General features: G+C 45.7%; 1 protein-coding gene across 1 annotated transcript in view; it reads right to left on the minus strand.

Annotated features, from left to right (window-relative positions):
• Positions 1 to 15,296, minus strand: part of LOC119373755 (uncharacterized) — a 28,843-nt gene extending 13,547 nt beyond the window's left edge. The window contains exons 1-2 of the mRNA XM_037643818.2: positions 15,211 to 15,296; positions 4,685 to 4,775 (exon numbers count right to left, since the gene is read on the minus strand). Coding sequence (XP_037499746.1) covers positions 4,685 to 4,775; positions 15,211 to 15,269 — 150 coding nt within the window. The 5' untranslated portion in view covers positions 15,270 to 15,296. The remainder of the gene's footprint in view (positions 1 to 4,684; positions 4,776 to 15,210) is intronic.
• Between the last annotated feature and the right edge of the window lie 1,461 nt (positions 15,297 to 16,757).

The following is a 16,757-nucleotide window of genomic DNA, read 5'->3' on the forward strand; positions in this document are numbered from 1 at the left end:
GTTCGTCCTTTGCTTAGAATAACAGAGCTGAGCTAGTTGGTAAGTATTCATCGTAAAAAGATAGGGCTTGCAAACACGGACACAAGAAAGAAGTCAGGGCACCACAAACGCCGACTAACAACTGTAGAGACGCACAACGGCGGAAAAGAAATAAGGCACGAAAACTTATCTGCGCATGCCCATAGCGAACCTATCAATCCGGCACGCGTGGCGGTCTACGTGGAAGATAACTAAAGGCATTTGATTTCATCTTTATGCAAGTTAATCGACGGTTGGCTCACGCATGCGCTACCACTATTTTCGATATGCCATGCTTCAATCATCAGGCGCGTTTCATCATTTCTATGCCTGTACAACACTGCGTATTCACCGAATTTTGGCGTGCACTTACAATATCGGCAATGTTAAGGTAGATTAGAAGGTGACCTTCCGGTTAGCGATCTCTCATGTTCCAATAATCTCTGGTTAATGCAGCGGCCCGTCTTTCCTACGTAGAAGCGGCCGCAGCTGAAAGGGACCTTATACACCACACTCGTACGGCAATCAGTGAATTTGTTGGTGTGTTTTACGCAACAAATATCGGTCCGCTTCTTGTCTTTTACTCGCTCATTCTTCCTCTGCACAGCGGCACAAATCTTACCTAGCTTATTGGCAGCCGTGAAAACAACATTAACGCCGTATCTACTTCCTTCTTTCTTTAGCCTGTGAGACACGCAATGAATGTACGGTATACCTACGACACGTTTCTTCCTAACGCTTCCTTTGCTGTTTCATGTAGCGTATGGGAACAGCTGGCGCAAAGGTTTCTCGTAAACTGCGCGTCAAAACAACACTCTTCCTTGCCTAACTGATTTGACTACAGCACATCTATATATGGAATTGGACTTTTGAAACGAAAACAGAACAGACTGTTGGGCTAGTTGGTTATCCACGAACACTGAAAGAATAAGCGCTAAAATTGACGATCACAAAAAAGGAGAACAGACAAAGGACTGGCGCCAGTCCTTTGTCTGTTCTCCTTTTCGTGCTCGTCAACTTTAGCGCTAGTTCTTTCAGTGTTCATGAAACGAAAGGTTCACGTGTTTTTGTTTTTTTAATATAGTTTCGACTTCCTGGAGAATGCGTTTTAAAGAGGTTTCAATCTGTAGCTAAGTGAAACGTTGTTCTGTGAAGAATATAGTACACGTGAAAGAACCTAGTCTACAAAAAAAATAAATAAAAAAATCCACTCGGCGCAGTGCCGACGTCAATAGGACATAAAAGGAGTGCCGTTTAATTCACATTCGGCGTTTCGAAAGCACAGACGGCATCCTATTTAAGTGAAGTGAGGTTAGTGATGTTAATGCCACAGAGTACGTAAAAAAAGTTTCACACTTGCCAGTCGAGCAGCGGCGCGCATAAAATTATAATGTCATTAGTGCGACGGCCAAGGCGATGCCCTACGGTGTTATTCGGAAGTTATTAGCATTAGTGTGACTAATGGATATATACGTCACAATTATTAACAAATTCCAAAGACCTGATTTGGTCGATGACACTCAAACCCTTGATGGAATTGACGTACAAACTATTTTAAATGAGCGTTTTCAGCTTTTCGCATTCTTAAAATATCTGATACATTGATCAGATGCGAACATTGGCCGCACCGCACTGTACACATGAAATACGTGCAATTAATGCTCATCTATTCCGGCATACTCACCGATGTGCTCTGTGCTAGTTTGCTTAGTGATCATGACACTTAAAGGTTTAGTGACAGGTAGTGTAGCATACGGTCTTCAAAACTAATCGCATCAAGGAATTTAGGCGACGAAGTACTTTATATTGAGTGACCTCCCGTGTATATTGATCGAGTGCATTCTTGACAAGTTATAACAGCGCTTAAGCTTGGAGGAGTCGGTTCATACTTGGATACGTGCAGCGCTATCGAGACGAAGACAGGAGACACATACACATAGCGCTTGTATGTGTATGTGTCACCTGTCTTAAGTCTCAATCGCGCGTCTCAGTCGTTTCTGCTTGTTGAAACTTTGGCTGCAGCTACCCCCGCCCCCCCCTGTTCAAGGATTATTTGTGTCATGAGCCTATAGTCACCTTAAGATGCCAAATTTATGGCTCGTTTAAAGAAAGGGCCACGAATTGAAGTTTCCAAGAAGGACAAACGGTGAACGACCACAGCGTTGACAACTATTAGCCTGTGCTGCGAAAAGTCGCAATTATGAGGACGTGCTCCGGGTGCACCCTTACATATTTTTCTTTCTTGCACTTGTAGTCCTACCATCCATGCCTCAATTAGGGTAGCAAGCCGGGTATTAGCCCTTGTTTTAATCTTCCTGTACCAACTCCCTCAATTTCACATACTTCAAACATATTTGTAATCGAAATATCTGGGGTTTTACGAGCCAAAACCACGATATTATTATGCGGCACGCCGTAGTGGACGGCTCCGCAAATTTTGACCATCTAATGTTTCTTTGACGTGCAGTGACATCGCACACTACACGGGCCCCTAACATCGTGTTTGTAAAATTTCTATGACACTCTGGCTGCAACTTCTGTGGTAACTGCGTTGGTTAAAGAAATGAATATTCTGTTTTTATTTCTGATATTTCCGTCTCCACACTTTGGTTTCCGAAATTGCATAGCTAACTGAGTAAGCGCTACGTAAAATATCTATATATACACAGCCCATGCCGCATAAAATGAAAAAAAAAATCTTTCCTGCTGGAAAAAGCACCTGGTATTTTATATAATAACAGTTTGCGAAACGTAGGTTGCGGAGAAACACGTATGTGTCGCGTTCCAAACGAAATGCGTTATTACAGCACCGGTCTCGAAACGCGCAATAAAGATTTCGCAAACACGGGACACGTGTTTTCGAAACGCACGAGATGCAAAGAAAGGTATATATCTAACAGATGCCAAATATACTTTACAGGCCCAGTAAAACGGCATAAATTTGGGTCTAACTTAGTAGTGCGTCATAACGCCATGCATCGCTGTGTCGGATAAACCTGCACACAATGCGCATTGAAAAGTGAAGCAGTGCGGAAAACTAAAACAAAATGTACCGCATATGTGCGCAATAGCTTTCAAACGGCGTCTTGCGTAGAAACCAGCATTTTTTTTTATCTTGTAGGGGACAGTAATATTTGGGGGAGGTCTGTGGGTTACATGGAACGAACGAACGAACATGCACAATATCACTCAGCCTATCATTGTGGCCTGCTTGCCGCCATTATTAGCTGACCATTAGCTGTGACGTCGCCAAACCTGCACTACCTATTCTGGCCGTACGTCAGGTGACAAATGGTGTCAAGATTGCGTCTATGCTTTCTCTAAACGCAGACACTGCAGTAAAAGGAACTCTGGTCTATATATAGCGAGCTTTTGGGACGTTAAACCGCAACAATTATTATTATTATTATTATTATTATTATTATTATTATTATTATTATTATTATTATTATTATTATTATTATTATTATTATATAGCGAGCGATACCCTGCCGCGGTGATAAGGGTTGGTGCTTCACTGCGGACTCGAAGGTCGCGGGATCGAATCCAGGCAGCTGCAGCCGGATTTCATTGGAGGTGTAGTGCTAGAGGTCCGTGTAATATTTAGGTGCAGGTTAAAGAACCCCAGGTGGGCGAAGTTTCCGGAGCCCTCAACTACGGCGTCTCTCATAATGATATCGTGGTTTTTGGGACGTAAAACCCCAACAATTATTGTTACATAACGAGCGGCGTTCCTGGCACACTAAATGGGATATAACGTTCGGAAACTACAGAGTGTTATGAGGCATGCCTCAGTGTAGGACTCCAGTTTAAGGTTTCGATAGCCTGTGGTTCTTTAACGCAGACCAAAAGTGTGGTGTATACTGGAGCAATCGTGCAGCCAGCCCGCGTCATAAAGCGGACATCGAGTCCTGCAAACAAACCTGCAACCTTGTACCCATAACAGACATAAGGGAGGAAGTTGAAAACAGAGGTGCTACTTTTATTTAAGAGTCCACTGAAAGCACTGCCCTTGCAGCGTGCGCCGGTTAAATGGAGTTTGAGAGCTGGCGGACCGGCTACGACTCATCAATACCTTACCGCGGGTTGTATAAAAATGGCGTACGCGGACAGACATTCCACATAGGCCTGACAAAAAATCGCGCATGCTGTTCTGTGGCATGCATGCAATCAAAATGTATATTGAAAACAGAGAGAGTCAACACAAAAACGTCAGCATAATTACAAAAACTTTTCTAAGGGAGTGTACTGTTAGGAATAGTTACCCCCCTCCTCTCTTCCACAGCCCACCTCCATAAGCCCAAAGCCATCCCGGCGAGGTCTGTTTCATCTATAAGAGCATATATTCAAAAGACGCCGAGGAAATAAAGTCAGTATTTTCATTGACTTCAGTATTGTTCAGCGTGATTTTACTAAGTGTATGCCACGAATTACTTCGATATTACTTGTTTCTGACCGAGCTGTCTGTACGCGTGTAACGGCTATGAATATCGGCGCTAAAATGTGCCCGGCGTTTATCGCAACTGGTTCGTTTGAGCTGACGTAAATTGCGCAGCGCTGGGTGTCACTAATGTTCACAGCAAAGTATAGCAAAGAGCGGCAAACTAAACTGAATGATTGTCCTTTGTACAGTTTTCAACTATGCGTTGAAAGCAGCCGTACTCACCATGTTCACCTGTGGCAGGGGGAACGGTTCGGGGTGATGAACCTGGACGGGATCCGTGGTTACGGCGCTTTGGGCAAGGCCGCTGGATTCACTGCAGGTGGAAAGAGACACGATATAGAACGGAGGTTAACAGTACTGTATACCTCAACCCGGCCCTACACGGACAAAGGAAAAACAACGGAACGCGATAGAGTGTTAACACAATAAAGGTAGCATGACAGTCATCAAAGCCACGCCGCAAAGAGTAACTAACAACAGCCCGGTATTTATAACAACAACACCAACGAAGTTGATAACAGCATTGACCACAACAAGGCCACATAGGTATCTAAATACGCGCCGCTCCTTTTAGATAGTGAGGTATCAGCGATAATGGATGGTGCACTCTCACGCCGTCACTGCCTGTATAGCTGATAACTGCTTTCGTGTCATGAGGTAGACGAAAGTGGTGCAGTGCTGCTTAACTACAGGTTAGAATTACGATGAAAGGTACGCGAAGTACATTCACATTACGGTGCAATAGGACGCACCCATTACCCGCTGACCCCCCCCGCTCCCCCCCCAAAAAAGGAATATGAAGATACACAATGGATCAATTTGTCGATTATGGAAACATGACCAATGCCACACATACACATTGAATAGAGAGAGATATCGAGAGAATCAAAGTAACGCGGCAAGGCAGGGAGGTTAGCTGGAAGATAAGGTATCGCCAAGTTGTCCGCATAAAGTCTTATCTGGCGTTGAAACCACTGATACTATCGCGATTTATACATATGGGGTGCAACGTGCGAGCTGGGGTATAGCAGCCCATTAGTGTTGATAAATAGTGAAGAAGGATTCATCATTGCAGCTATATATATATATATATATATATATATATATATATATATATATATATATATATATATATATATATATATATATACCCCAATACACTGCCCCACCGAACAGGGCGAACGGTCTCGGTCGTCCTTGAAGCACTGTGCTTCGTCTTGGCGCACCACTGCGCTATTTTTGCAACTATCCGTTGCACTTATTCTTCGCGACGAGATTCACGACAGACCAGCACGAAGCACAGGATACTGTGCACATTTCTTTTTCGAAGTTTTTTTGCTCCACAGCTCGAACGCCTACTCTACGTCTAATACAATCACGGAACAAAAAACGAGCAAATAAACAGGCAAAAAACGAAAACTCACCGGTGACGTCGCTTTCGCCTATACGCGTACATGTGTTTCATGTGCTAAAGAACAAACGAACTCGAATTCTGCAAGCGACGAATCGGTGGCGTCGATAAACGTCTCAAGAGAACGAGAGAACCGCATAGGCATCACCAGGAATAGGAATTCAGTGAACACGAATAAATAAACGTCGCGCCATCCCGGCGTATTGTGTGTATCATTGCCTTGTATACGAATACATTTACAGGGTAAACAGCTGCTTCGGCAGTGTGAGGGTCACGGATGTGCGGAGCTTTGAGTTATCGCAGCCTAGGAGAAAAGAAAACCAGTAAAAAACTTGCCGCTGCTTGTGTTCCGTTTAAGTGTTCCAGGAACTTCGGCAGCTGCGCAGAAGCTGCTGTTCATCGTGTCATCGGAGCGCACGCTTTATTTTCGCGCTTACGTAATATATTTTCAAGGAATATTAACGAGAAATACGAAACAACCTTGAACTGAAGCATTCGTTTACAACTTTAATCTCTTTTCTCCGAAGCAAGGAAGATACATTAAAATGCGTGACACGCCCTCGAGTTCGTAATAGCTAAAGGTGACTTAATGCTTCGTCGATGCGACTTCCGGTGCTACTGCGGCTTCAAGTGTGTGACGTCAGCAATTGGTCGATGCTTGCGCGCCCGCCGTAGTGGTTATGCCTTAAAGGTTCAGAGTTCGCGCTGCTAAGCACAGGGGGATGCCGACCAAGGAGGCCGCATTACGATGTGGTCAAAACGCCAGCATCCCCCGCGTAGTTAGATTTAGGTAAATGTTAAAGAGGCCCAGGTGGTCAAAATTAATGCGGAGTGTGTAGAAACAAAAATTGCACGAGAATGTTTTATTTTCCAGTCTGCGCGTATTTTTGTGGTTCAGGTAAAGAAAACAAACGAATGTTCGCAATAACGATGCGTCCAGTATTTGCATGTACTTCGCAATGCAACTGCAATGCCATGCTCGCTTAGCAGACATAACGGAAAGCGGTGACGTCACCGTCGACGCGCATCGTCTTTCGCTCCATTTCAGTTTTCGCACCGTTCAGCATTTCTGAGCACAAAATCAAAACTACATAAACTTTGCAACCTGTGTGAAAACTAAGGGTAAACACACTTACACACTATCTATCTATCTATCTATCTATCTATCTATCTATCTATCTATCTATCTATCTATCTATCTATCTATCTATCTATCTATCTATCTATCTATCTATCTATCTATCTATCTATCTATCTATCTATCTATCTATCTATCTATCTATCTATCTATCTATCTATCTATCTATCTATCTATCTATCTGTGTCTGTCTGTGTCTGTCTGTGTCTGTCTGTGTCTGTCTACACACACACACACACACACACACACACTTAGTGGCACTAGCGAAGAAACAACCAAGGTATACGTCACCTTGGTACTGTCCTGTCGTCCAAACACCTTTTTCGACGCATAATTATGCAATGTACAACGCATGCGCTTTTGTAAAAGAAATATAAACCTTTCACGCAATTTCCTAAAGTTCTGGCGCGTCACGGACAGAGCGCCTTCATGCAAGCATTCATTATCAGCAAGTATTCATTATCGATGGAGGCGAAAATGTTTGAGGCCCGTGTACTTAGATTTAGGTGCACGTTAAAGAACCCCAGGTGGTCGAAATTCCGGAGCCTTCCACTACGGCGTCTCTCATAATCATATCGTGGTTTTGGGACGTTAAACCCCAGATATTATTATTATTATTCATTATCAGCACCTGTTTTAGGTTAACTAGCCCGGAACATTCGACAGAATAAAGGGAGCAAAAAAACAAAAGAGTAACGGCTCGCGCCTGCCGAAACGTAATAAAAATAATAAAGGGAACCAGATGGGTGTTGAGAGCAGGAGAGTCGACTATTCACGAAAGCGTCTCTCGGCCGCCGCTATAAGCTCGTTTTAAAACACCTGCGCCACGCCATATGCGGCGGCGCTCCTTTCCCAAGAATGCAGATGCGCCGCGACCCATGATGAGTTAAGGCGCGTACTAACAAAGGAGCGGCCCTTCACGAAATGTGCGAGATATTCTACTGGCGTACCGCATTACGCGTATGCAGAGCGCGCCCGCGAAAGTAATCGCTGGGCGCGGATTATTTGAAATGTCAATAGCGAAAAAGAAAAAAAAAAGAATGTAACGTAACAGTTAATGGCGAGAGGTACGCGCAGTAAGCTTGTTTGCAGAAATTTCTCGAATCCTCTCTCCATGAGAACTAGAGGTACATTTGAATAATGGTACATGAGAGCAGCCATCTATAGATCCACAATGGAGAGATGCTCTAGCCAGGAAATACAGCCGAGAGGCGACACACAGTTTTCCCCAGTCTCTCAACGACAAACCATGCTCAACAAAACAACAGTTGACCTTTACCTCGACGACATGACTTTGGGAAGTACTTTTGGAGACCGGTCACATAACTTTCAGGACCAATGTGGATAAACTATCAGGTAATTTCTTGGAAAACTGAATATGACCTACTGGCTAATTGTCGGGAGCACTTTTGGAGACCGAATATACACTTTTCGCTTTGTATAAGCGATGAAATCAGTCAGCGCCGTTTCATGACTTACTGTTGACTCGGTACCTGTACTCATCGAGACTTCTAACATCACATCGAGAAGTATCTACCCCCCTCGTCCCCCCCCCCAAAAAAAAATAAATAATATAAATAAAGGAATGTCGCAAACAATGAAGAGAACGATAGTATGAGACCGGGAGGGCTAATTCTGGATAGGCTTAGCTCTGTCAGAATACGCCGTTAAGCAGAACTTTGCCAATCCACATTTCATATACAATACTCGTAGAAAGAAAAAACAAACAAACAAAAAAACACGGCGAAGCTCGCACTAAGTCGCGCAAGGCTTGAAACAGCGAAAGTGGACAATTCTGAAGTCTAATATGGTTGCTTCTAGGTTTTTGCGGGGCTTTATAGCTAGGTTTAGTCACGACACAGATGGTCCAAACTCCAGAACCAAGCGTTCGCGCCTCTCATAGATCTACGTTGGCGAAGGGCTTCCATTGCTTCGGCCTCTTTTTCGCAGCCGCCGTCGCCTTTCCCGTTCCCTAGTATGGCAGATTCGCTCTATCGTGCCAAGCCCGAAGGAAGAGCGCAGCTGAGTGGCCTTCCTTTCTTTCCTTCTTTCCTTCGTTTCTTTCCTTCGTTTCTTTCCTTCTTCCTTTCCTTCGTTTCTTTCCTTCGTTTCTTTCCTACGTTTCCTTCCTTTCCTTCCTTCTTTACTCCTTTCCTCCTCCTTTCCTTCTTTCTTTCCTTCTTTCCTTCTTTCTTCGTTTCCTTCGTTTTCTGTCTTTCTTTTTCTTCCTCCTTTCTTTCGTTTTCCTCCTTTCCTCGTCCTTTCTTTCTTTCCTTCTTTCTTTCTTTCTTTCTTTCTTTCTTTCTTTCTTTCTTTCTTTCTTTCTTTCTTTCTTTCTTTCTTTCTGTGTCTCTATTTTGTTGTTTCAGTTTCTCTTTGTCGCTCTTTTTATGCTTATTTCCGTTTCTTGCCTTTCTCTCTGCTTTTTTTCCTCTTTATTTCTGTCTTAATCTTTTCATTTCTTTGTCTCTCTGCTTCTTTCTTTCTCTTTCTATTTTTTATGTCTTTATTCCTATTATATCCCTGCATTTGTCTTATTTTCTTTCTGTAGCTTTCTCTCTAAGTGAACCAGTGGTGAGTAATGGGATTTGCCTAACTTCTGGCACATGCCCGTTCATGATGATGGTAGTATTCACATAGGCCGCACACATAAAGTGCGGCTAGCTTAAACAGCTTCGCCTTTAAAAAGATGTGTAGCGTTTGCGCGGTTATCTAGTCCCATAGATAGAGTCGTCAAGCTCGCGTGCACCGTGGTCATTTTTCTTAGCACTCCGAATTTTGCAATTGGGGCAACTCATAGCGTTCGTGACAGGATAGAGGAGAGAACATGAGATGTTATATAAAGGAAGTGCCCACGGAATTTATGATGATTATCGTTGCGGCAATGGATAAGCTTAAAATAGCAAATTATATATATATATATATATATATATATATATATATATATATATATATATATATATATATATATATAATGCGCCCCTCGTTATGTGCCACGCCGCATTACGCGAGAGCTGCCTTTGTTTTGCTTTAATAGGCGTGTGATGGGCGGCTTGCAAACTTCACAGCGTTAATGTGCAGCAAGTTGCTGCCTCGGTGACGATTTTTAATCTCGCGAAGTGCTTTTCTAATCGGCATCTATCTGGAGTCGTGCCGCGCTGTGAGCATTCTCGATGATTATGTATCAGACTCAGCGCGTCAACCAACGAAAGAAGTTCTCATAGCACCTCAGGACTGATCACATTATTGTCCTGTATTGCCATCGTTGCAACACGAACTGCGTGGCATCATGCATTACCACAAAGTATCATACTAGGAGCGTTAATAAACAAGCTATACATCCAACGCGCGAGATTGATGACAAATTCTGTTGTCAGTGATATTCGCAGGTCATTGTTTTTCATTCTCTAATTGTGGTTGCTACAAGCGGCGTCTCTTAGTCATTTGTCTTCGAGCGACACATGGTAATCGTTTTATGTCAGGATGCCACATGAAGACAATAAAAGTTACCACAAAAGAAATAGAAAAAAGAAATGTTTGGCCGGTCGGATGCTTTCCCTGGAGATCATGGATCCTGACGCAATCAAGTGTTGCTCTCGGCATGTATGTCTTCACTTCAGTCTGCGCAATCGCCCATGTTCTTAAAGGCCCCTAAACCACCAACAGACGCTCGCCTGCTCCTCTCCGTGCCTTTGCTCTGTCGACAACAGCCACCGTGACGTCACCTGTATGATTGAGTGACGTCGCGAGCAAGAGACGCTGTCAGTGGGCGTACAAGAGCCTGTTTTCTGCTAGCAGATGCGCTCGCTTCTTGCGTTTCCACCTCGGACGCTCAGGAAGGGCACTCGGAGAGGTGGACAGACGAGCCGACGAACGCAGCCTAGCGAAGGAAAGAGCGAAGCGAGAAAGCGCGTGCAACTCTGCCAGCGTTCGCTGTAGACTCGTGCACAACTGCAACGCCACAACTAAATTTCGACCTCTGGGTGGTTTAGGGGCCCTTTAACATGAACGCGCTAGTGTCGACGACCGAGTCTGTATGCGCCGTTTAGCAGAGCACAGCAGCGAAATGAAGTAGAATACGCGCGATGAGCAGTCCTGTGCCTAATACAAGTACATTAGCAACGTACCCACTACGCCACAAATCATAATTTTTGGGAAGTTGGGAAGCACACACCACGACATTATTCGTTATTCTGCGGAGAAGCGAGGTACCATTTGTGAGGTATTATGTGCACTTTGTTATTGCGGTGGTTGATGACGATGAAGAATTATGGCTGAGCCCTTTGTAATGGGTTGGAAGCTTTAAACGACCCTCTAGTTACGTAATTCATAGTGTGTGACGCCCGGTCATTATTTAACTGCCCCACCACGCTTCATAACATACGTTAACCGAAGAAACGGAGAGCGAGAGAGAGAAGGAATTAACTTTATTGAGAGCCTGAGGAAATGAATCATGGGAGCCTTATGGGCTTCCTTCGCAACCAATAGAAGTGCACTTGTTAGGAACCCACTACACTATAAATCATAATTTTTGTGAAGTAGGGAAGCAGCCACTACGCAATTTTTCGTCATTCTGCGGGGAACCGTGGTACTCGCTAAACACCTGTAAGGCATTATGTGCACCTTGTTGATGTTGTGGCTGATGACGATGAAGAATTATCGTAGAGGCCTCTGTAATGGGTTGGAAGCACTCAACAACCCACTCGTTGCGCAATTTGCATTGTGTGACGCCCGGTTACAGAATACGCGTTTGTGTGACGCCTGGTTGTTATTTTACTTTTCTACCACGCTACATTACAAATGTTAATGCGGTTCCTTCCCGACATGAAGCAACGCAGTTTCAAGCACCGGCATGGCCTTGAGGTAGAACACCGGGCTCCCACGCAGAGGGCCCAGGTTCGAACCTCGTTCCATCCTGGAAATTTTTTTCTTATTTCCTTTTTTTCTTATTTCGTGCGATAGTGGTTACGGACACCGGCGGCGGCGGACAACTACGGCGCCAAAAACGGCCGTTGAAATTATCTCATAACAGATTTCGCTGTAAAACAGAACAACAGAATTGGAGTGGGGCGAAGCATGTAGAGAAGGGTGTTTCAGCTCCACTAACGTGAAATCTGGGGAGGGGCGAAGCATGCAGTGTGCGGCGGTGTTTCCCACAGTAAAATCGGTGCTAAAGATAAATAAGAGACAGAGGAAGAGGGCCTGACCGAGGTAAATCGCCACATTGTTTTGAGAGAGTTTCCTCTTATGAGGCACCAGTGGTGCCAAGCCTGAAACCGGACATCTAGGGAAGGGTGTTTCAGCTCCACTAACGTCGTCGGACAACTGCGTTGGAATGCAGCTTACCGTAAGGTGCTTCTTCCATACATCTCCGGTTTCAGTTTTCTACGGCATGTAGGGAGGGCTGTTCCACCTCCACTAACGTCGTCGGCTATTTCGTGGGCTAAATGTTGCCTTCATCTTTAGTGTACCGGTGGCGAGTAAAGCACCATCACTTTGCAGATATGTTTCAAGAAGTGGTGTTTCGAAGAGATTACTTTACCGTAGAGATCCCGTTTGTGTCTCTGGTTTTAGATAAGAAACTTGAGCGCCTGGGTAAATTTCGTCGGGGATTCTGACACAGCTGCTAAGCCAAACAATGTTTTAAGCAGTAACGACGAACCTCTAACTCATAACATGCATAGTATCGACCGGTCGCTAGTAGTGGGATTTACGCCATCTTTGTGGCGCATACCCGTTTATGATGTACTACAATGACGACGACATGACACACGGACAAGCCGAGACCCTAATGTGCTTCGCCCCTAAAACAAGGCTGCGTCGGACTGTTCATGCGCGTATTCTCGCTCATTTCGCCTCCGTGAGTTTCTGTATACGGCGCTTATCGACTCGTCGGTCGACGCTCGCGCTTTCAGGTTTAAAAAAAAAAATGTACGGCTGTACATCAGTGCCAGCAGCGATACGAGACAAAGTAAAACAAACTAAAAGGTGCAGCAAGGTGCACTGACACCTGAAAGCTACAAAGCGCACGAACGAGCGAGAGGTATCGCTTGACCACGCAGTATACATACTGCCAGATAAAAATAAACAGGACTACAATTCTCTATTTGCAGCAACACACACGCAAAAAAAGAAAGCTCGACAGTACATGTCTACTGCGCAAGTATTGTAGAACCTGACAGGAGACAGAAATCTTTCCCCGATACAATGACAGAAGTCTCACGACACAACATGTTTCTTATTTCCAAAACTTGCAAAGTTTCTTTTGGTCATCCGACTTGGTGATCTATTTATAATACTGTTTTTTTCCAGCAAATGTGCGCAACTTCAGCCTCCCCACTGCACCTTTAACTTGCTTTTGTGGTATTACACAATGCTCCTTTAGTATCGTTTTTCTTGTCTCTGGTACCGTTGTACAATCATGTCGATACAACTATCCGTAGCCCGAGAAAATAGTACGCGCTAGCCGCGGTGGTGGTCTAGTGGTCAAGGTGCTCGACTGCTGGGCCGAAGGATGCGGGATCCAATCCCGGCCGCACTTTCGATGGAAGCAAGAGCAAACCGCGTATTTGCTCGTAATTATGGGAAAAACGCAAATATCTCACGTTATATATGCGCGCATGCGGTAGTACCGTGCACAGACCCACCGCCTTCCTTCAGACGCAGGCGGCAGAGTCACTTCGGCGTCTGGCGCCTGCGTTGCGCCATCGCCGAAATCGTCGAGAGACTGCGTCCGTGCTCAGCATAGCGCATTTTATATTTGGTCGATAGAATCTTGAAAGAGAACAACTACGTTAAGATTTGATAAACACTGCATGCGGGCCTCGCTGAAGCTGACGCAATCGCGTCACTGCCGTACGTTTTCCAGTGGCCAAGCAGCAGTAGTGTAGTACAGTGCTCGTCAAATGAAACCCGAACACCGGCAAGCCTTCGCATGGCATAGTGCGCGCCGTCCAGTTATCACCACTGACAGGCGCACGCATCCGGTTTGACCGCAGTGCGCATTTTGCGCGCCTGTCCATGGTGATAAGTGGACGGCGCGCACTACACCACTGCGACGGCTTGCCGGTGTTCGGGTTTCATTTGACGAGCACTGTATTTCGCGTTTTACCGTGAAGTTAGAGAGGCACAAAAAGGGGTAAGAATTGTACGCTGCGGGTGCTTATCAGAAAGTACTCTGCTCGTTTAAGAGATACAGTTATCAGAAAAAAGTAGCGTAGCCGGAAATTTTTTTTCGGGGTGAGGGCGGGGTGTTCCACCATACCTTGTGTATGTTCGTGCGTGCGTTTGTATGTGTGCGTTATATGCACATGCAAAATTGAAAAAAATTAGGGGGAAGAGTTTGACCCCCCCCCCCCCCCCCTCGTGGCTACGCCAATGCCATCAGTTGCTCAACAAGACCCTGCCGAGACCGCATCAAACGGGCTCGATTCCCGAAGTTTAATTAGCTACAGGAATGTGCAAGGAGGCTCAGTTAAGACCCGCGTATATATTACTAAGAGCAGGCGATAATTTCGCGTGAACAAAGCCCAGTACGTGAGCGCTCTTGCATTTATTGCCAGCAATGAAAAACAAAGGCTTCCCAGGGGGACGCTAATCGAACCCACGACATACGGAAGCCGACTGGACTACATGGTAATCTTGACGTGAATCAAATCACCATGGCGACTAAGTATAATCGACAGTGAACAAAATGGCTAGTGCCACTATCGTCTCGAAATGTAGCGCGTCCGACTCAGTGGTTGGACAGCGGAGAAAAGAGAAGTTTCTTTGTCTTACAGCTCATTTTAACAGTACGCGGCGTTCGGATACGTGAGCCGAGGGCGGTTAGGCTTAGATGGGCGCGTCGCCTTTCGTATCACAAGAGTCGGCGCGCAAACGGCATGCAACCTCTTTGCGAGATGCGTGGTGCACATTCGCTTATAAAAAACAAATGTCTGGGGTTCCACGTCCCAAAACCACGATATCGTTATGAGGGACGCCGTACTGGAGGGCTCCGGAAACTTGGACCACCTGGTGTTCTTTAACGTGCACTTACATCGCACAGTACATGGGCTTTACCATTTCGCCTACACCGAAATGCGACCGCCGCGGCCGAGATCGAACGCGCGACCTTCGGGTTAGCAGCCGAGCACCGTAACCACTGATCTACCGTGGTGGACACATTCGCGCATGGCTGTTCGTAGAGTTCCAACTCACGCGGTAACGGTCCTGCTGTCCCCGACGGTGCATGCCAGGAGATCGTCGTTTGTCGACATGGCGGCTTTCTCGCTAGGACTAAGTTGGACACGCCAAGCGAGTTTTGCTTCAAAAACTACCTAACGTTACTGTTGAGAATGCTATAAAACAAGATACGGGCACACGAGGCCACTTGCCACATCGTATTCACAAGTTGCGTCGTCGAAGGGTCACCAGGGTCACTACCGAAAACAGCTGGCTAGCTCGCCGGATGGCCACTCCGGTCAGCGCAAATTTTACATCACGTGACGTAGCGCGCTTCCATGCACGTGTTCCTGTCGACGCATTTGCACGCCCCCCGAAGCAGCCGTGCACGTGGCAGTTACGGTGCACGGTGGCGGCGGCGTTTGATCACGTGCGCAACGCGAGGCGGGCACAATCACCGAGTTTGGCGCGATCGCTTATCGCTAGCGGAGGTGTGCCTGCGATAAGCGAAAAACGTGGCCGAATATCAGGACACAAAAGCGAAAGCTAATCGTGCCCCGGGCTGTGCTCTGCTTTGCATTTCGCAAACTATCGCAAGAAAGGTTACTACGCACACACACACACACACACACACACACACACACACACACACACACACACACACACACACACACACACATATATATATATATATATATATATATATATATATATATATATATATATATATATTTGTGTGTGTGCGGTGCAGTTCCAGTTCTGTTGGTTGATGCGCTCGCGATTGCATGGCAACTTGCCAGCGCCTGCAGGCTGTTCCCGCTTAAATACCAATGCGTTTTAATTGCTCCTCATCGTGACAGCGTGAACTAAACGGCAAAATAAGTCATCGATTAGTTTGATCAGGCGCTGAGGACAAGGTATAAGCGATGATTTGATATTATTATTGCAATGTATTTGCTTTCAGGCCAGTAAGACTATAGATAGATGGCGCCGCGACGAGATAATGTTCGTTGACGAATTGCACTGGTGCGCGCAGGGGCGCCCAAGCGCTGCTATGATTGGCTGGAACGGCGCACCGGGGCCATTTGTCGAAGATGGCATGAACTAGCACATGACGCAATAGCATCCTTTTTTCTTTATTGACAATATTGATCCAAGTTAAATGCAGCGGGCCCCGTCAGCTCGCTAAAAGTCGACCCGTCATCGCGCCTAGGCGCACACTCCTCTAGAGGAGCCAGCGTCAAAACAAGCTATACATCATTAGTAACGACAACGCGTCGTCACTTACGCTTGGACATCGGCGATTGGTGTGATTAAGCGGCGGCTAATTTTGCTTCTATTTCTTGGCTGCCGCGCGCACGTCGTTGGACAGTGATGAATACTCCTCAGAAAAACGCAAAATAATACCGCGACTGACGCACAGTGAGCGAATCCGCGAACATTTGACACACGCATACATCAAAGACGACGAGCTGTTAATTTACGTGGGTATGTACATAGTAGGGGACCCGTCTGAATCATAGCGAACGTCTGTCGCGAACGTTCAGGTTAAAATGATAATCGCATCAAGAAGGCAACGTCGA

The sequence above is a fragment of the Rhipicephalus sanguineus genome, chromosome 11 (genome assembly GCF_013339695.2).
Source record: "Rhipicephalus sanguineus isolate Rsan-2018 chromosome 11, BIME_Rsan_1.4, whole genome shotgun sequence".
NCBI lineage: Eukaryota > Metazoa > Arthropoda > Arachnida > Ixodida > Ixodidae > Rhipicephalus > Rhipicephalus sanguineus.